The sequence below is a fragment of the Garra rufa genome, chromosome 22, assembly GCF_049309525.1.
Source record: "Garra rufa chromosome 22, GarRuf1.0, whole genome shotgun sequence".
Lineage (NCBI taxonomy): Eukaryota > Metazoa > Chordata > Actinopteri > Cypriniformes > Cyprinidae > Garra > Garra rufa.
In genome coordinates this window covers 22,976,612-22,998,355 of record NC_133382.1, presented here as the reverse complement: position 1 = coordinate 22,998,355, position 21,744 = coordinate 22,976,612, and the positions used below count along the sequence as shown (strand labels likewise).

Below are 21,744 nucleotides of genomic sequence, written 5' to 3'. Positions count from 1 at the left end.
TTACCTGAATGATCCATCGCATGTTTTTTTTTTTTTTTAAGTGATAGTAGTTCATGAGTCTCTTGTTTGTCCTGAACAATTAAACTGCCCACTGTTCCTAGAAAAATTGTTTGGCTTTCCAGCATTTTTGTGCATTTGAACCCTTTCCACCAATTACTGAATGATTTTGAGATCCATCATTTCACACTGAGGACAACTGAGGGCCTCATATGCAACATTACAGAAGGTTCAAACACTCACTGATGCTCAGAAGGAAAATAAGAAAAATGTCCACTTTATTCTGTTTAAAATTTTTCACTCCCCAGCTCTTAATGCATAGTTTTTCCTTCTGGAGCATCAGTTAGAGTTTGAACCTTTTGTAAAATGCTGGAAAACCAAAGAATTTGTGGGACCTGAAGGATTTTTCTGAAAAACAGCAGGCTAGTTTAACTGTTCACGACAAACAGGAAACTCATGAGCAGTTATTTTAAATTCTAATAATATTTCAGAAAATTATTGGCTTTACTTGTACTGATTTGCTCAAATAACGGCAACCTTGGTGAGCCTAAAAGACTTCTTTCTAGAAACATTAAAAAATATTGCAGACATTCTCTGCAATAGCCAAATAGATGTTATGGCTTTGTTTGTGTACCGTTTTAATTACGATAATTGCAGACATGCTAAAATCATTAGCCCTGTAAATTAATGTTAGCTGACATTAATAGAATAAAATAAATAGGGAAAAGCTAAAGCATTATATAACCTCCAATTTCCACAATCAAATTTCCAACTTGCATTTGTCCTTGGCTCTTTTCAGGTATTTAACTTTTCCCTATCCAATCAACCATTAGGATTCAGTACAAAGCAGATGCCCACCTACCCAGAGCTGGAGATCCCACTGTAGCCTTTAACCCTAAACCCCAATCTTTAGCCCTCCCCACCGAGACCTGCTCCAGAGAAGAGGCAGCCTCAAAACAATGACAGCTTGACAAACGAGCGCCCCTCTCATCTCCAGTGCAGTAGTCTCACGCCAGGGGAGAGGATAATGAAAAGAGAGGTATGGCCAGTGGTTCAGAAAGACCCTCATTGCCTCCTCAAACAGCGCTATGCAGTCACACAGCGGGAGAGCGCAGCAGTATGGCATCTGCACCGCTCGACAGCCCACACATCACATCCAATCTGGACAAGATGGAAGCGACGCTCCCTGTGCCTCGCAGAGGTCTGCAGAGGTTTCAAATGAAGAAACATGCTAGCAAAACAGCATGGAGATGGAACAGAGGGAGGACAGGAAACGACAGAATCGAGGGAGTGATCGACGGAGCTCAGCTGTCCACAAATTTAGACGCTAGAAAAGGATGTTTCTTCAACTATAAGCACTTCTGGGTCCTGTGGACCTAAATAACTGTCTTTGACTAGTTTAATATATCTACTAACAATTCCCAACAGTTTAAGACAGAAATATTATGGAATATTTTAGCTTTAAAGTCTGGACCTGGATCGAGTGTACAATTTTTATAAAAAACAAAACAAAACAAAACTTAAATGTAGCAGAAATAATTGATAAAAAACGTTTTTAATTTAACCTTCATATAACAAACAGGGGAAAACAATGAATTCTTAGTAGTATAGTACTCATAGCTGTTGAAATAACCATAAAGACTTGATTTTATCTTTTTGAATGACACAGATCTCTCAATTAGAGGCCAATCTTGTCACAACAAGCACCGAGCAGTCACGAAAGCTCCTCAAACTGCCGCTCTCCTGGTCTGTAATGAGAGAGACGGAACTGGAGGACCGCAGGTAGCAAGGAGTGTACATGGCTGGTCACTTTCTCCATCTGCCCCTCCATCTGTTGCTACTTTCATTTAGTGCTCTGTGCCGGCCAGCTCCTCTGATTTGCAGGATCAGCCGAACAAATGCAAATGGAGACACAGTTATGCAGGAATATATACCTCATCCGTCTCTGTACTGTATGTCCCTTTCCATCGAGCTCCCGCATAATCTCACATGAAGCACTTTTTGTACTCTCAGACAATAATTAAGTAAATAGATACTTGTCATTTATTAAAATTTAATCTAATAAATTATGTGATATGCCACTCAGTTAATCGTCCTAATCTTAAATTATCACAGTTTTGTTTTAGTATCATTAACATAGGCTACTGTACCGGTATAATTTTTTTATATTTTTAATTAACATTTAGTTAACATTAACATTGTTGTTTTATTAGCCATTTTTGTATATATGCATACACGAGTCAAAAGTTTTTGAACAGTAAGATTTTTCTTAAATCTTAACAAGCCTGCATTTATTTGATCCAAAGTACAGCAAGAACAGTAACATTTTGAAATATTTTTACTATTTAAAATAACTGCTTTCAATTTCAATATATTTTAAAATGTATTGAATATATTTTAAAATGTATTCCTGTAATCAAAGCTACAGTTTCAGCATCATTACTCTGGTCTTCAGTGTCACATGATCCTTCAGAAATCATTCTAATATGCTGATAATATAGACTTATAAATATTCAAAACAGTTGAGTACATTTTCTTTCAGTATTTTTTTGATGTATAGAAAGATCCAAAGATAAACATTTATCTGAAATAAAAATCTTTTGTAACATTATACACTATAGCATTTAAAAGCTAGTCAGTATTTTTTATTTATTTTTTGGGAAAGAAATTATAGAAATTAATACTTTTATTTAGCAAGGATGCTTTGAATTGATCAAAAGTGATGAAAAAGACATTTATAATGTTACAAAAGATTTCTATTTCAGACAAATGCTGTTCTTTTGAACTTTCTATTCATCAGAGAAGCCTGAAAAAAAAAATCTTTTCAACATAATAATAATAATAATAATAATAATAATAATAATAATAATAATAATAATAATAATAATAATAATAATAATAATAATAATAATAATAATTAGTGTTTTTGAGCAGCAAATAATATTAGATTGATTTCTGAAGGATCATGTGACTGGAGTAATGGTGCTAAAAATGTAGCTTTGAAATTACATTTTAAAATATATATTTAATTAGACACCAGTTATTTTAAATAGTAAAAATATTTCAAAATTTTACTGTTTAGCTGTACCTTGGATCAATTAATGCAAGATTGGTGAGCAGAATTTATAAAATAATAAATTGTTTTATTTTATATTTTATTTTATTATTTTATTTCAAATAATGCCATTATTTATGGATTTAGTTTTAGTTATTGATAAAAAAATAAAGAAATACTACAATAATTCAAAGACTTGGCTCTTGACTTGAAATTTTAACATTTTTAGAATAAAATGTCCAACTTGCTACCATTTCATGTAATTGAATGTGTAATATCCTTTATATCCACAATTAAATCATATTCTGTTTACATCTTTTAATTATAAATAACTTTTAACATTCTATTTACCTAAGTGTTATTTACCTAGATTTTCATCTTTTTTCACACATATATCATGCTCTACAATAGTTTGTGAACTGATAGCCTCATAAATAAGCTTTTATTAATTTATCCCTATTCAGTTGACAGGGATAACAGAAATGCTGCAGGCAAGAACAGTTTGAGGAAATGACACAAGCCAGACTCAAACTTGCATCATCCGAATGAGTGCTCAACATTTCAGAGCACATTTGTTAATCACCACAAGGCCACGCCTCCATCTTGCATTCACAAACATGCAAATCTGCCTTTATCTGAATACTCTCTCCCTGAATTGCGAGGTTCTTTGAGTTTAGCTCACTAGGTGACATCCGGAGAGTCAGCAATCGCACGGTGGAGCCGCAGGCCCTCCCTGCTCGAATACTGCAGCGCACAGGAGCTACGGTTGCCACAGGGATTAGGGAAATGTATGTTCAACAATCATGATAAACAGGATGAGTTGGCTCAGAGGCATCATACATTATTCAGGTTAGCTCGTGGTGAGTTCCCGCATGCCGATGGAACCTTCACCGTAAATGCATGTTACAATTTTTCTGCACGCAACACGACACCTCATGAAGTCTAAAAGCGCGGCACGGCCGGGGCAATGAAACAAATACTGACTTGGGAATCAACATGAACGACCTGCCAACCGTGCAATCAAGCAGGTGTGGCTGTGGGAAATAAAAGTGAAGTCTATTACGGCTCGGCTGTTTGAACCTGCTTGTAGCACATCCCATCGCCTCTCTAAACAAGATGAACGCTGTAGGGTAAAACTCTGTTTGCAGAACTATCAGGTACTGAGGGATGAGCAGAGGTTACGCGCTAAGTTTAGTCACTCTAAGAGCCCATTAGGACCCTTGGAGAAATGACAGGAAATTAGGGCAGATGTTATTCTGGAGCGTTTGTTTTCCTTTGATGCTTTGTTCAAGTAAGTCAAGCACTGAGAGCAGCTGGATGGATATGGATTTATGCACTGAGTTTATTTCACCTCACACAGCTGGGCAGGGCCAACTGTGAACGTAATGACATGCTCCGAGAACTTTTTTGGCATGGTTTGTTTTTGTTTTGTTTTTTTGCTCACCCTAACTCACCCTGTTTAAATCTGTTGGTGGTGTTCATTCTCAGTTTTTTTTTTTTTGTTTTTTTGTTCTTTTGTCCTGTAAATTTAGTTTTAAATCCAGTTTTGTCATGTCATATACATTCATTTAGCACATTTTACTCTGGCTGAAATATACAGTACATAACAGAATTATCACTATAATTTTATTATAAAATGTACTGTAAATAAAACAATTAAAATATTAAACAAAAAAAATTGTCTTAATGTTATATTCATATTCATTGATTGTGTCCATTTTATAATAAAATAAAATTTAAATAAAACAATCATTTTAGTAAAACATCTTAAACAAGCAAACAAAAATCCTGAATAAAACTCACAAATTTCTTTTCTTATTCACTAATCTTGTCCAATTTACTCTGATTCAAATATACAGTACATACATTTCTAATCTTCAATTACTCTACAGTAAATGCATATCTAATAACATTTAAAAAACAAACAATTTAACCAGTTTTGTCAAGTCATATTGATTAATTTTGTGCATTTTTCTCTGACTGAAACATACATAACAGAATTATCACTTAATAATTTAAAATTAAATAATTTTGGAATATATATATATATATATATATATATTTTTTTTTTTTTTAAATAAAGTATACCACACTTTATAACAACAAAAATAAAAATAATAATAATCCTCAAATTTTTCTTCATTTCATATTCATTAATTTTCTCCAATTTACTCTGATTGAAATATACAGTAATTAAATATCTAATCTACAGTAAACATATCTAATAATAATAATTATATATATATATTTTTTATTTTTATTTATTATTTTTTAGTACATCTCTCATTACACAAAAAAAACTTTCAGTTTTGCCAGTTTTATCATATATTTATTAATTTTGCGCATTTTACTCTGACTAAATTTTAAATGAAAAAAATTAAAATCAAAAGAAATCCCCTCAAAAATAATCCTACAATGTGTCATCAATAAATATTAATTGATTGTGTCTAAGTTACTCTGATTGAAATATACAGTACATAAATATCTAATCTACAGTAAATTACTCTACAGTAAATAAATATCTAATATAAAAATAAATTATTTTAGTAAACCACACAATAAACAAAAAATCTTTTACATTTTAGCCAGTTTTGTCATGTCATATTCATTCATTTTGTGCATTTTACTCTGACTGAAATATACAGTACATAACGAAATTATCACATAATGATTTGAAATTAAATACATGTATAATAAAATAAAATTGATTTTAATCTATCACACTTTAAACTAAAATTTGAAAAAACAATACCCCCAAAAAACACCCCTATTTTTCTTCATTCCATATTTATTACTTTTTGTCCAATTTACTGATTAAAATATACAGTACATAAATATCTAATCTACAGTAAATTACTCTACAGTAAATATCTACATTTGTCTTAGACCACACATTAAACAAAAATCTTTTACATTTCAGTAATGTGCAGTCATATTTTAGTTAAGATTTTAGCCTGAAATATGCAGTATATAAAATAATTATCATATAATCATTTGAAATTATGTAATATAATTACTAGGGCCGGGACTCGATTAAAAAATTTAATCTAATTAATTAGAGGCTTTGTAATTAATTAATCGAAATTAATCGCATTTTAATCGCATATAAATATTTGACCTGAGAACAGTGAGAAGTAAGATTTTTACATGGATTTTTACATGGAAATTTGTGTGCAATATTGCCATTAAGTGTAGCAAGAGGCACGTTCTTTAACGAGTCTTTCATGCCGAGAACTCTGCTCTTGTGTTTGCTTAATTATGCATTTAAACGTTAATGACCAAACCTATCATTATAAATGTTGCTGCACATGGAATATAACGCGGATAACATTTAAAAAATATTTTTTATCAGGTTACACACTGATTATTTATCACTCAAACCCCTTTCTCTACCTGTCCGTTGGTCGCGCATATCCTCCATGTTTGTAGTTTTTTAACACTTTTTATGCGTGTTTGTAGTTCTAATTGAATCCTCGTTCACGGCGCAGTGTGTTGCGGGCAATATTAGCCGTTAAGAGTGTGCATTGATCGTTAAGTAGTAGACCATCCGGGAATCTTTGGAATACTTTTTTAAACATACTACGATTTGGGACATACAATACTATTTAGGACGGATGCAGCTTGTCTGAACCAGAGCCATATAAAAAGATCTTTTTATATGGCTCTGGTCTGAACGCTAGTTGGTGCTCCAGTATAATCGGTCCGCTTAATCTCATCCAGTGAGAAACGTTCCGCGGTGCAAAACTAAGTGCGATTAAAATGCGTTAAAATTTTTGTGTAATTAATAGGCTGTATGCACGGCGGTGAATGACGTACTTCCGGTGGAATATAAGGATGCTGGATTACTTCCGTTCCGGCGCGATTGTAGAGTGCTGTGTAATATTTTTTCTAATAACTTGTATTGTCTTCTATACTACGGTAACCTTAGTCACAAAAACAGACTCCACTCATATTGTTGATGCTTATTTGCTTTATTATATTAAATAAACATATAAAATGACATCTAAACGTATGAAAGTATCTTTTCAAAGACGGGAGGACAGCCCCTCTAGCCACCACTGCTGTGTGCCGCAGTGTACAGCATCTGCTAAATTTAACACTTTTCTAAGTTTCCACACGTTTCCTAAAGAATGTGTGATTATAAAACCAACTTTGCCGCCTTGTATCTCCATTACCACTGTTTCAGCTATAATTAGCAGTGATAATGCAGTGCTATTCATCTGTCGTAGAACTGCATTAAATTTTTTGTTCTTATTTTGTACAATAATCATCCATACTAGCTAAGATAACAGCTGTGGTTATCCAAGCTGAACAGTGGTAACGTTAGAAAAGTAAAAACTGAACTGGACTGAACATGTCCAACAGAACTTTGAACGTCACTTTTAAGCTACTCTACTCTCAGTTGGTGTGGAGTCTCTGCTTTCCTCATAGAGCGGTAGCAGTGAGCTTTCACTGAGATCTCATTTGTGGCCCTGATTTTACCTCACACTTTCAGACAAAATTACAAACACGCCTGCTGCTGGACGAATCGTAAAAAAATAATAGAAGTTCAGTTCAGGCGGTTCAGGTTAGCTGAATTTACCTTCATAATTGCACAGATACGAAGACACATAAAACTTGAAACCTTTCTCAAGTTTGCTCTGTGGCGTTGTACTGCACATCAGTGATTGTACATTTGGGCAACTCTTCCAAACACCGAGTAAAATTCGTCGACTCTGCCATAATCGCGTTTTTCTCCGCTTCAAACCTCTCCAACCGGAAACGGAATAGCAGCCTTGCGTCAAACGCGGAAGTACGCGTGCATAGAGCCTATTAATCTAAATTAACGCGTTAAAGTCCCGGCCCTAATAATTACATGAATTAATTGTAATTAGTTTTAGTAGATCAAACATAAACCAAATTTTGTGCATTTTGAAAAAAAAAGATAAAATGTATTTGATTGATTTATTTAAAACTAAATAAATAATGCTGTTCATGCTTTAAATACTTATTCATTTTCTACTTTAAAAACTAAAAAGTGTTATGGCAACCACGGCTTACTGGCAATAACTCTGACTAGCATGTCTACTTTGTCTGTCAGTTTGCTTCATTATCTGTGCAAATTTATACATACATACATACACATCACTGTTCAGCTCTTTCAACATACTTTAATTAGATCATTTCAACCAGTTCTTTCTGCATTTATCTTCTTCTAAAATAATTTACCGCTTTAATATATCTGTTATCTTTCCCTCATCATATTTTAAGCGTGTTTTAATTAAAATTGTTTAATTAATGTCATTAAGCATCTTTGTCATCTCATCTTCATTATCATTGATAAATATATATTAAAAAAAACTTCAACAAACATTTCCATCAGTAACGCTGCTGACAAGATTAACACTGTCGCCTGTCTCTTTTTGTCTCTCTGTGCCTCTCTCTCTCATTTCATTTCTCCATTCTACCGTTGCACAAAAAGCTGTTTTCTGTGACTGGAATCTTATAAATGTGCATCTGGAGGAAGCCGGCAACACCCTATAAAACTGCACCAGACTGCACCAATCTCTTTCTGATGGCTGTCTGTGGTGAACTTTGCTCGGGCGATGACAAAGCAAGCCATCTTTGATGGGTTAATTGACCGAATCATTTCCATAATTCCTGCACAGAGCTTCAACAATGCGCATATAATTGATTGTATTTTCCCACAGTAGCGGCTTTGCTGCAGGGCGATATCGGTGTCCAGACAACAGCAACAAGCTTAAGAGAGATGCACTTCCATTAAAGAATTAGCCACTATAGCTTAAAGCACTTCGCGGAGGCCAGCCAGAATGAATACATGGAGGCGCCTATGCTGGATGTGGACTCAGCTCTTGCTGACTCCCTTTTTAGCAGGGAGGGGGAGAACGCTGGCCGCTTTGTTCATCTGGAAAAACAACAGAATTAAAATTCTGCTAGGGAGGGAGACAAAAGGCAAAAACATAATCCATGCTTGAGTGGCTCTCTCTGAAGATGACATGGACTGAAGAGAAACACAATTACCACGGTAACAGTAACGTCAGCTCAGCTGCACTTTCTTCCTCACTGTCAAGGATGAGCTGACAAAGGGAGATATTTTTCTATGCTCAGGCCGAGGCGACAAAGCGGTGAATGTCGCCCTCCCATACGCAACATAATGGACAAAATATCTCTGAATGAGCGCCACGTCTTTACACGTCACGAGATAAAGAATGAGTGTACAAATCTTTTATAGAAGCAGAGATTCTTTTAACACCTCGTCTTATTATTTCAGTCCTCAGTGAAAGACAAAGACGGTACTAAGCAACAAAATCACAACTAATGAGAACATGGACGTGATGTTTATCTCCAAAAAGTGTTTGGATATTTAAAGGGATAGTTCACCTGAAAATGAAAATTCGCTCATTAATTACTCACCCTCATGTCTGTAACCTGTAAGACCTTTATTCATCTTCGGGAAACACAAGTTAAAGGAGTAGTTCACTTTCAGAACAAGAATTTACAGATAATGTACTCACCCCCTTGTCATCCAAGATGTTCATGTCTTTCTTTTTTCAGTCGTAAAGAAATGTTTTTCTGAGAAAAACATTTCAGGATTTTTCTCCATATAATGGACTTCTATGGTGCCCCTGAGTTTGAACTTCCAAAATGCAGTTTAAATGCAGCTTCAAAGGACTCTAAATGATCCCAGCCGAGGAACAAGGGTCTTATCCAGCCAAACGATCGGTTATTTTCTAAAAATATTTACAACTTATTTATTTTTTAGTTTTAATCTGCCCTTATATACTTTTTTTGGCCGAGCTAGACAAGATGAATATTTGAGGTTAAAAAGTATATAAATTGGCTTTTTTTATTTTGAAAATAACCCATCATTTTGCTAGATAAGACCCTCTTTTCCTTGTCTGTGATCATTTAGAGCCCGTTGAAGCTACATTTTGGAAGTTCAAACTCAGGGGCACCATAGAAATCCATTATATCGAGAGAAATCCTGAAATATTTTACTCAAAAAAAAAAAACAAAAAAAAAAAAACATAATTTCCTTAAGACTGAAGAAAGAAAGACATGAACATCTTGGATGACAAGGGGGTGAGTACATTATCTGTAAAATTTTGTTCTGAAAGTGGACTATCCCTTTAAGATATTTTTTGAGGAAATCTGAGAGCTTTCTGACCCTGCTTAGACAGCAATGCAACTGACATGTTCAAGGCCCAAAAAGGTAGTAAGAATATTGTTAAAATAGTCATGTGACTTAAGTGGTTCATTCATTTTATAAAGCTACGAGAATACTCTTGTGCACAAAGAAAACAAATCATGTCACATGGACTGTTTTAACTACGTCCCTTGCTACATTTCTCAAATTTTTCTTGGCCTTGCTCTCCGATTTCGTCAAAAATATCTTAGTTTGTGTTGTGAAAATGAACAAAAGTCTTACAGGTTTGGAACGACATGAGGATGAGTAATTAATGACAGAATTTTCATTTTTGGGTGAGCTATCCCTTTAAGCCACACTTCAAAATATTTGAATCAAAAATTAAACCAAGCTGTGTGTTGCACTTCTCAAACAATGCATTTAAGGTGAATAGGATAAACATTTTAACTAACAGATATCATCATACTTGCCCAGTTCGTTAATCACAGTACCTTAAGACATTTGTTTTGTATGACAAGTTTTCTGAAATGGTATGTTTAACTATACAAATGAGACATTGTCTAATTAAATATGCACTCATTTGCATACATTTCCAGAACAGAATTCTGAACATTGGGTAAAGATATGTTCATTTTGTTTCCCCCTGTCATTTTGACATATTAAAAAAACCTTTTTATCACTCCATAAATCAAAAAATATACTGTCAACAGCCAGGAAAAAAATAATAAACCCATGTTGTTTTAGGGACTTAAACGTTAAATATATATCAGGCTAATAATATAGAACAAAGCCGTCTGTAAACCCTTCAGAATATAGATAGAAATAAAAGTGGAAAGTTTAGTGTATATAAGTGCTACTGAAGTGGATTTCAGTTTTTGAAAGAAAAAAATGGATATGTATTGTAATTGAGATCTACAGATGCAAAAAGATAAAATGTTGTAAAATAAACTCTTAAATGTGTATTTTGAAGGTTTAATTTTCCTTTTTCTTTCAACCAGTCTGAAAGACGACAAGTCATGGAAGCAAATCACCCCAAAATCTCAAAATTCACAGGTGCATAAAAAAAAGAGGTTTTTGCCTTGCATTAAAAAAGTAAAAGTTTAAAAAAGAATCAATTAACCTAAAACAAAATCATTCTCATGCAAGTGTTTAAACAGTATGGAAAATTAAAAGGATCATTCACCCAAAAATGAAAATTCTGTCATTAATTGCTCAACCTTCATTCATCTTCGGAACACAATTTAAGATATTTTTGATGAAATCCGAGAGCTTTTTGACCCTGCATATACAGCAATGCAACTGACATGTTCAGGACCCAGAAAGGTAGTAAAGACATCATTAAAATAGTCCACGTGACATGAGTGGTTCAACAGTAATGTTATGAAGCTACGAGAAATTTTTTCACAAAAATAATGACTTCATTCAACAATTTCTTCTCTTCTGTGTCAGTCTTTGAATATTCTCGTAGCTTCATAAAATTACAGTTGAACCACAGATGACACATGGACTATTTTAATGATGTCCTTACTACCACTCTGGGCCTGGAACATGGTGGTACCATTGCTGTCTATATATTCATCAAAAATCTTAATTTGTGTTCCAAAAATAAATGAAGGTCATTTTTGGGTGATAAAATTTGTACATTTTAAGTGTCCAAATACTTTTGGTGGCCACTACTTTGTAAAGCTGGATTTTACACAAGGAGATTTCAACTGTGGGTTAAACTACCCAGCACGACATGGCAAAAATACAAAATACAGGCACTCACCTCTCTCACAGGAGCGTCCCAGATAGCCCGTCCCTGAGCAATCACACACATATCGGTTCCAGCCCTCTCTGCAGGTGCCGCTGTTCAGGCAGGGGTTGCTTAGACACTGCTTGGGAGGTTCCTTAGAGCAGGACGGCTTCACTCCGACTGCTCGCTGGGCCTCTGCTATCCGCCGGATGTCCTTGCTCTGGCCGTCCATGAACAGATCTCGCACACAGCCCACATAGCCGTAGTTTAGGAGTGCAGTCCAGACCTCCGTAGGGAAGATCAGACCGGCACGGTCCTCTGGCAGGCCGCCCAGGTAGAGTATGTCATCCAAGTCCAGGATCTCACTCTCACCGGGAGCATTGTAGGGAGTACGGATCGAGTTGACGGAAATGGTGCCTGTCACAAAACCACAAGGAGCAAATTTAATTTCGTTAACTTGATGTTTAGATGCCACTTCAGCAACTTCCAAAAAGTTTGATTCAGTTTTAATGAGAAATTATATATGCAAATTACGGACTATGGAAATGAGGCTCTTTAAGGGTATCGAAATTATCCTTCATTCTTTTCTCTGTAAATAAAACCTCCTTTGCTTTCCAAGAGCACAATGCAGACGAAAATCTCTCAGTTTCAGTCTCCTCAAAGTAAATTGGAAATGACGTAGCTACTGTATATTCATGTTTAAGCCTGGAAGTGTGAAAGATGATTTCAGAGCAACACTTTGTCACCATTTGTCAGAACAGCGCCTATAGCATTGATTTGTCAGTTTTGCATTTGTAGGTATGTGTCGAGTATAAAATCGCTCTGCGGATGATCAAATCAGCTTGATGTAGATGTCAATAGCAAAAATATGAGTTATGAACCAGACTGGAGCCAGAAAAAATAGGAAGCCTGGGACAAAACTTGGGCCTTCAGCACATTGAGAAGCGTTTAGCATCATTTCTAGTTAAGGTATGCACTTTACCGTATTCAAAATGTTGCAATAGACAGTCTTATTTAAATAATATTCAAAATAATTGTTTAGTACTTCCACTTGGTGAACAACAATATAATAGAATTTAATAGAATAGAATATTTAATTGGGTGTACACTATTACTGGATGTATATAGTAATAATTTAAATGTTGCATATTGTTGGAAATGGGAATTGACATTCATATATATGCACATGCTTTCATATTTTCATCTGTTTTGGGCTGTCTTGAACTCTCAGTGCAAACCCTTCCACAAAGACAAAGATTGAAAAAGCAGTCTCCATAGCAACAGTAGACAATATGCACCAGATTCACTGGATCGTCATCGCTATCAAAAGGCATATAACAGAATAAACGCTGAGCTCTATTCATATCTAATTTATTGGTTGTGACTGATTCAGTTCTCACAAATTATTTGTGTACCCTTTGAAAGCATGTTTCAGTCCGCCCTCTTCTTTTACGGTTTACGTCTAAAATACCGCTTTTACAACAGTGGTTAATATAAAGAGCAAAAACACAGTGCTCTCAGGTGAGGTGAGTCTTTCATTCAGTCTAATAACATTAAAACACTTTCACGAGTTCCATAATCACCCTCATTGTTTTCCTGGTGACTCCAACAAACACGCATTTATACGCAGCCGGCAATTCAGAATTTTCCTTCTCATTTTCCACCACTGTGCACTGCCATTATTCACGCCTTGAAGGCAGTTACAAAAGAAAAGCCATTACTGGCAAGATAGGAGAGAACAGGCAGGGATTAACGCAAAGCGCTGGCCACTGCTGAATCCTGTTTATTAGTGTCCAACACTCAGTCCAAACTCAATAAAAGGCGGCTTAGAATTAAAGATGCCGCCTTTTTGGTGCCAAAACCTTGTTTCTTTAGTCACAAAAACGCAGCTTCTGTTATAAAGGCAAATTAGTGTGAATCTAACCGAGGGGTCAGCTGGAGGTGGTACTGTGAGGCATGCAACATGTTAAAGGGACAGCTCATTTAACAAAGCACTGAAGCAAACACACATCTCATTGAGGTGCAAGTTAGGGGAAAACAAGTTTGTTTTGATTTCATAAAATTTGCACAACAAGCAGCTTTTATAATTGTAGATGTGTATGTAGCTAGTTTAGAAGATCCTCATGATCTTTTTATGTGGCAGTGGTCTTTTAGGACTTATTTATACTTTATTGTTTGTTAAAGGGATAGTTCACCCACAAATGAAAACTACCATGATTTACTCACCCTTAAGCCATACTAGTATACGATTTTCTTCTTTCAGATGAATACAATCAGAGTTATATTGAAAAATGTTTTAAAATGGCAGTGAATGGTGGTCAAGATTTAAAATAAAAGCCTTCAGAAGAGAATCAATGCATTTGTGTAAGAAAAATATACATATTTTTTTTACCATATTTTAAACTGTGGTATGTGCCTGCACAAGAGAGTGATGTTCCAGCAGATGACGTAGGAGCAAAACAAAACACTATTCACAAATTAGAAGTACAGAATAAGGATTTGCCAAGAGTAGACTGGTTTTCCTGTGCTGTAAACAAAACTTGGTTCTTGTGAGACTAACATATTTTTACCGGCGCTTACGCTACATCTACGTCTTTCATCATTCGCTGATTCTTTTTTAAATGCGTGTATGACAGTTAAGGGAAGCTACAGATTTAAAAAGATTTAAACATGGGTGTTTTTCTTACACAAATGCATCGATCCACTTCAGACGGCCTTTATTAAGCCCCACAGAACCATGTGGAGCACTTTTTAAGATGGGTGGATGCACTTTATTTTGCTTCAAAATCTTGATCATCATTCACCACCATTATGAAGTTTGGAAGGGTCAGGACATTTTTTAAAGGGGTCATCGGATGCAAAACTAACTTTTACACGTTATTTGAACATTAAAACATTAATGTGTGTTGGCAGTTTGTGTACACAACCACCCTACAATGATAAAAATCCACCCAGTGGTATTTTTTAATCTTTAAAAGTAATATCCCCTTTTTAAAATCAGGTCATTCTCAGCTTCTTGTCATTGTGACGGCACACAGTTGCTTGACATGAGCGTTTTACCTTAGACCCACCGTCACTGAGCTGAAACAGTCCAAATACGATCACCATTGTGTCGACTCAGGCACAGAGGAAGACTCTAATTGAGTGATTGAGGTGTTCTGTTGTTGGATGTAATAATGAACATAGCAGTAGTCATTTACTCCCGACATCTGAGCAGCTGAAGACGCAGAGGATTAACGTTACTTTCTGTTTTAAAAGGAAAGCACCGATCCCAATCTACATATACGTCTATGTTCGTGTGAATTGAGTAGAGTATTGAGAAGGGAGTATAAGAGTTTTTTATGCATCTTTGCAAATGGCCTTTCTTAATGTGCTTGTTGGCAAGTTTCGCCAATAAACGCAGCTAAATGCGGCTAAATGTAGCTAAAGTAAACATTACACCTCATAATCCCACAGCAGAGAGGGGCGGGGCGAGCAGAGCTCATTTGCATTTAAAGGGCTTATGCAATAAAATGAGCTGATATTTTGCAGAGCAGATTTTGACAAGGTAAGAGGGTGTTTTTTTTACACTACTATTGAGAATTTTTAACCAAAGTATAGAACAGACTTACAGACCCTAAAGATTCATATGAACTTGAGAAAAATGGGCATCCGATGACCCCTTTAATATAACTCTGATTGTATTTGTCTGAAAGAAGTCAGTCATATACACCTAGAATGGCTTTAGGGCAGGGCTTAAAACTAACTTTTTGGCACACCTGCCAATGGCCGGTGACGTGATGAAATTTACCAGCCCAAATTTTTAACCAGCCATGAAACTCTTTTTGCAAAAACAGGCAGTTATTACTACTACTGTACAATGACTAAACATATTTGCAATGTTTGCAATTTGTCCTGCTTCTGTTGTCTCTATTAAATGAATTTTCCCTCAGTTTTACCTATTAATTATAGTTATTCAACATTACAGTATAATTTGTTTAGGCGGCATTACCCCAGGTATGTGTCGCTACATTCTTGGGTTATAAAGAATAAAGAAGGGAAGTTAATCTTCTGAAATAAAAGCAGCAATATCTTCTCAGGTAAAAGTTATTAGAACCGTGTCTAGGGACAGGCTGGCCATCACACTGCTCTGACCTTATCAGCCCATATGTATATTATGACTAAATTTAATCTTGACACTTATGACAGAACAGGTAATCACAATGATCTTGTCTTTGGAAAATATTATTTTATTCGCTTAGGTCAGAAACAGCGAATCTCTTTAAAAACCGTCTGTTCCTTTCACTAAATTGCATTGTTATATTTTGCAAAAGTTTTACCCGCCAACTGGCGACTGACACTGTTACATATACTCGCCAACACAGATTTTTACCCACATTAGGCACTTGGCGAGTATTAATTTTAGGCCATGCTTTAGGGTGAGTAAAAATATTTCAAATTTTAGTCCAATTTTACTGGTATTACTATCCTGTTACAAATATCAAAGAAAGCAATTTGGCAAGTTAATTATGACAGACTATTCATTTTTTTGGTGACCTGTGAATTTAACTCAGTCTGCAAAAACTAACTTGGACTTTAAATGTCCTTACAATCTAAACGAACATTAGCCAAACATGTATGGATTATCATTATAATTCTTCTGTGAATAGATCACAGGAAAAAACAGCAGGACAGTTAGTGAATATGTGCATTTATATGCGTGCCAAGCTCCAGTAAAGGATGTATTTGTTCTCAGATCCGTGATTTATTTTCATCATTAATGGATATTGTGGGATTTGAATGAATGGCTGCAGTACCGTTCTGCTATGCTTTCCAGTCTGTGATGTAGAGCTCTGGGCCTGAGCTCAGATCTGCGTCACATACCTCGAGAGGGAGAAAAATTCACTTTGAGATTAAATGTGATTCCATAGACTGATTACGGCGTGCTGTATCTGACTCATTATTCATAGGCACACCCAAAGAAATGGGAGAAACACTAAACGGCCAGACATGGTGACACAGTAAATTATAATTATGCTCCGTGTAACTTGTTCCCTGCCAAGTGTTTCGATGAATACAGTGAAATAGTGCTTTCCTTTCAATTCCGCTTGATACATCACTGCAGAGATGCCACTTGTAACATGCTAACAGTGTTAGTAAATAAGAATTTGATTTTCCTCTAAGCCTGTAATAAGTCTGTGTGGATTTGATGAGGCATAGCAGCACTTTCTCCTCCTCTCGCACTCACTCCCGCCCGCACACACACACACACACACACACACACACACACACACACACACACACACATTATCTTGTCCTGTGTTGTGCACTTGGCGACTGCACCCCTAAACAGCAGCCAAACATCTCCCCCGGGTCATCAGTAATGAGCATTCTCCATCATCTCGACTTCCATTCACTCTGCTCAGTGATTACATAGCACTGCCTAATGCTGGGCCGGTTTTACTTTATGTACACGCGCACAAATATGCACACAACTGTGAAGTAGAGTGGATTTCTGGAAAAGGAGGCAAAGTCCCATTTGGTTTTTTCATTCCAATGTAAATTCATGTTCCAGTTCATTTGATGTTTGCACGGTTACTGCTTGAAACGTGTATGGAATGCAGTTTATCTTTCGCTATCAACAAACAATCAATTCTGTAATATTTTTGCATGCATTATATTAACATACTATTTATTAGGGATGTGCTCAAAGCCGAGTATCATATATTCAGAAAGGCTCAAAAATAGCTAATAAATGAAAACCAGCTTCCAATAGAAAAAAAGTTACACTGTAAATAATTCTTGTTGCTTTCACAGAAAATCACTGTATTCCTAACAGTTCCCTATTGTACAATTTGCATACAGTATGTTACTGTGATTTGTGTTGTTTTCACAGTATTATAACTGTATTCTTAGCAGTTTCCTACTATATACAAGTCACTGAGATAAAGAAGAGCTTTTTAAATGTTTTGAGACAATCGGACAGATTTACTAAAGAGGGCAAATTAGAGTTGCCCTGTTTAGCGCAATTCCATTTCTTCACTGCGTGTCTTTAGTAAATCTTACAGTACTATTTTAAAGCCAAAAGACGGTTTGCGCTGGTGCAAGCTGTTAGTAAATCTGCCGCAATATGTATTATATATGCATACTGTCAACAAAAATTTACAGATAATTTACTTGCCCCCTTGTCATCCAAAATGTTCGTGTATTTCTTTCTTCAGTCGTAAAGAAATTATGTTTTTGAGGACAACATTTCAGGATTTTTTTTCCATATTGTGAACTTCTATGGTGCCCATGAGTTTTCATTTTCAAAATGCAGTTTAAATGCAGCTTTAAAGGGCTCTAGAAGAGTCTTATCTAGTGAAATGAATGGTTATTTTCTAAAAAAAAAAAAAAGATACAATTTATATATATTTTTTTTTTACCTCAAATGCTTGTCTTATATAAGTAAACTCTGTGTATTGCGGTTCAAGACAGTTAGGGTAGGTCAAAAAACTCCCGTCTCATTTACTTCTCCAACTTAATATGCTTGTAATTCTGTGTATTTTATAGAATTTCAGCTATAAAATGTAAAAGATTAACCCCTTTTCGAAAACAATTTAAAACAACTTAAGTTGTGGGGCATAAATAAACAGAATGGGATCTTCATTTAGATTTGACACACATTTGCCCTGCCCACATCCAATTCTAATGAATAGAGATACAGAGCAGATCATTTGGCAATGCAACAGATAGATAGATAGAGAGATAGATAGATAATGACTTGACTTCCCATTTTTTTTTTAAAACCTCATCAAGTCAAATTAGTTTTTCTTTAACTGCAAAACAATTAGTCACGATTAATCTATTAAAATACTATATTTGACCCTGGACCACAAAACGGCAATGAATGGCACGGGTATAGTAGCAATAGCCAAAAATACATTGTATACGTTGACTTTTGTTTTATGCCAAAATTCATGACAATATTAAGTAAAGATCATGTTCCATGAATATATTTTGTAGATGTCCTACCATAAATATATCAAAACTAAATTTTTGATTAGTAATATGCACCACAAAACGAAATGAGCATGGTATATTTGTAGAAATAGCCAAAAATACATTGTATGGGTCAATCATAAATTTTCTTTGATGCCAAAAATGATTAGGATCTTAAGTAAAGATCATGTTCCATTAAGATATTTTGTAAATGTCTTATCGAAAATATCAAAACTTAACTTTGATTAATAATGTGGACAACTTTGAAGGTGATTTTATCAGCATTTACATTTTTTTGCACCCTCAGATTCCATATTTGCCAAATATTGTCATACATCAATGGAAAGTTTATTTATTCAACTTTCAGATGATGTATAAATCTCAGTATCTAAAAATTGACCCTTATGACTGGTTTTGTGGTCCAGGGTCATAAATATACACACATACATGAAAAAAATATGTTGGAAAAATATATTTATTTTTAAAAATATACATATATGTGTGTGTATTTATATATACACATAATAAATATAAACAGTACACACACAGATAAACATATACTAATCATTTTGCTAGTAATAACTTAAGTAGTCTTAAAAGCATAACTCATATGGCTTGTTACTGGTAACTGATGTTTGGCTATTATTATTAATAGTCACCTTCTGTTTGGACCATTAGTCAACAAATCCACTGTAAACACCGCAAGTCTCATGTCGGTCGCAGGCACGGAAATGCAGCTTTCATTTAACGGAGCTGAGTGGTCACTAAAACCTCTCTCATAGATCACTTCCAGTTCATTTCAATTCAGAAGTGACCGAAAGTGGTGATGTCTGAGTGGGTGTGTTTGCTTTCTACTTAGCCTGTCCATTTCCACTAGTTTGACCCATTCATTCAGGCCAATTTGTGGCCTGGCTGATTGTCAGACAGTGTAATTTAAGTGGTTTATACACTACTTAATCGTATTTCAGAAAAAATTTCAGAAAATACTTTTTCGCAGAGGCACTACAACACCCCTGACGCATATCTATACGTGTGCATATGTACATTCTCATTAATAGATACATATGCAGACGCACAACCGTACATGTTTGCATACATGCACGCAAAAACACCAGCATGCCCACGCGCGGCTGCACCAGGACGGCTGCCCATATATGATCAAACGGCTCGCGTAGGCAGCCAATTCACGCAGGCGGGAGAGTGACACAGCTCATTCTGCGGGCCTGAAATGCAAGGTCCCATCTGTCAATGGTGTTTCAGATTCCCATGAAATGCTGCTAAGAGAAAAGGTTTATTCTCTCTTGCAAAATGTGCCTGAACTCACAATGACAGCCAGTGGATTGTGCAGCGATAAAGCATAGAGAATAAGATCAAACCGAGCCCTGTGGATAAAAACAATGATTTGATGAAAAATACAATTTAGAACCGTGGAGAAAAAAAGACCTAAACCGAATCCAATCCCAGCTGAATACTGTATCGGCATGCAACAAAAATACCTCTCTTGCTTTAGAAATCTGATTTCGTAATTGCTCCAAAAGCTATTTAATTTTCTCATAACTTTCACAATTTAATCTCACATTTTATGTCAGAACTAATGCAGGTGACTGGCGTTTCTATATCCAGAAAGAGAAGATGAGAGATTCGCAATAACCACGGATCAATAGAGCCTTTTCCCAGTTTTTCACAGAAAGGAGAAAACGAGCGGGTACCAAAGGCCGTTCCTTTGACTCCAGGCAAACGGCATTGACGTGCGAGGAAAAGGGGAATAGCGGGAGAGTTAGGGATGAATGTCTTTACTTGGCAGAGCTGTGCACTAACTCGCTCTCTCCTTTGGGAAACCAAATCTGGTTTCCATGGCAACTCCGCCAGAGAAGACAGAGCAAGAAAGGAGGAGGAAGACAGGATGGTCTGCGGGTCCTGTTCATATTCAAATGCCTGCCTGACAGCGCGTTCCGGAAGGCACGGTTACGACTGTGTTCACGCGAGCGTGAGAGAACACTGCTGTCTCGGCTATGTCAATATTTTCGTAGACCTTGACTACCAGCCAACATCTAACCATACATTGAATACATCAAAAACACAAGAACAAAAGAACAGCTGTACGAATGAAATCACAGAGCCAAAATCTACCTGATCTCCCGTCTCTCTGGAAGTCCACGTGGTACCATTCCCCGTCGTTGACTTTTTTGTTGACGGCGCGGGTTTTGGTGGTGCCCGAGCCCATGTCGAGCAGAAGGTACAGGTGGCCGTCCAGCATCTCAATGGCGAAGAAATCCACCTTCAAGGTTTTGGGGCTCTTGGGGTCTTTCTGCTGCTGTGGTTTGGGCTTTCCATGGCTGAAGAGGAGAAGGCCGTTGGGCTCAGTGGTGCGGAAGTCGAAAGAGATGGAACCGGCTTTTTTGGCGGACCACTTGTCAAGGGTAATGAATGACTCTGGTGTCTCGAAGGTGACGGGATCTAAGGTAGCCACGTTCTCACATTTGAAGGCCACCACACCGCTCACCTTCATTTTGGGGTCGCCTAGCTTGGCCAGTCGAGACAGCTCGAGCCGTACATCATTGTTCTTGTACACAACCTTTGTGAAGAGAAAAGAAAAACAGATTTCCAGTGAGTTAACAGAAAAAAAAAAAAATCACTCTTTATAGTTGCTGTTTATTCCAACTAGAGCTGTTCCAATAATATTGCCAATTCAACCAAGAAAACCTAAAACAATAAATTGTTACAAGTAACCCTATAGTGATAAATCTGGAGCTGACTAGAGTAAATATAATTTGTTAGTATTATTTTATTTACAAGCAATATGTGCATTTGTATAGAGGACCAACCTTACAGAAATTAAAATAACTAAAT

The 21,744-nt window shown here is 35.9% G+C and overlaps 1 protein-coding gene across 15 annotated transcripts in view; it reads right to left on the bottom strand.

Moving 5' to 3' along the window:
• The window catches only part of nrxn1a (neurexin 1a), a 226,557-nt gene that overhangs the window by 105,783 nt on the left and 99,030 nt on the right, over positions 1-21,744 (bottom strand). For all 15 annotated transcript variants that reach the window (XM_073828421.1, XM_073828413.1, XM_073828411.1 and 12 more), the window contains 2 exons: positions 21,025-21,469; positions 11,968-12,351 (listed from right to left, as the gene is read on the bottom strand). In XM_073828421.1, coding sequence (XP_073684522.1) covers positions 11,968-12,351; positions 21,025-21,469 — 829 coding nt within the window. The remainder of the gene's footprint in view (positions 1-11,967; positions 12,352-21,024; positions 21,470-21,744) is intronic.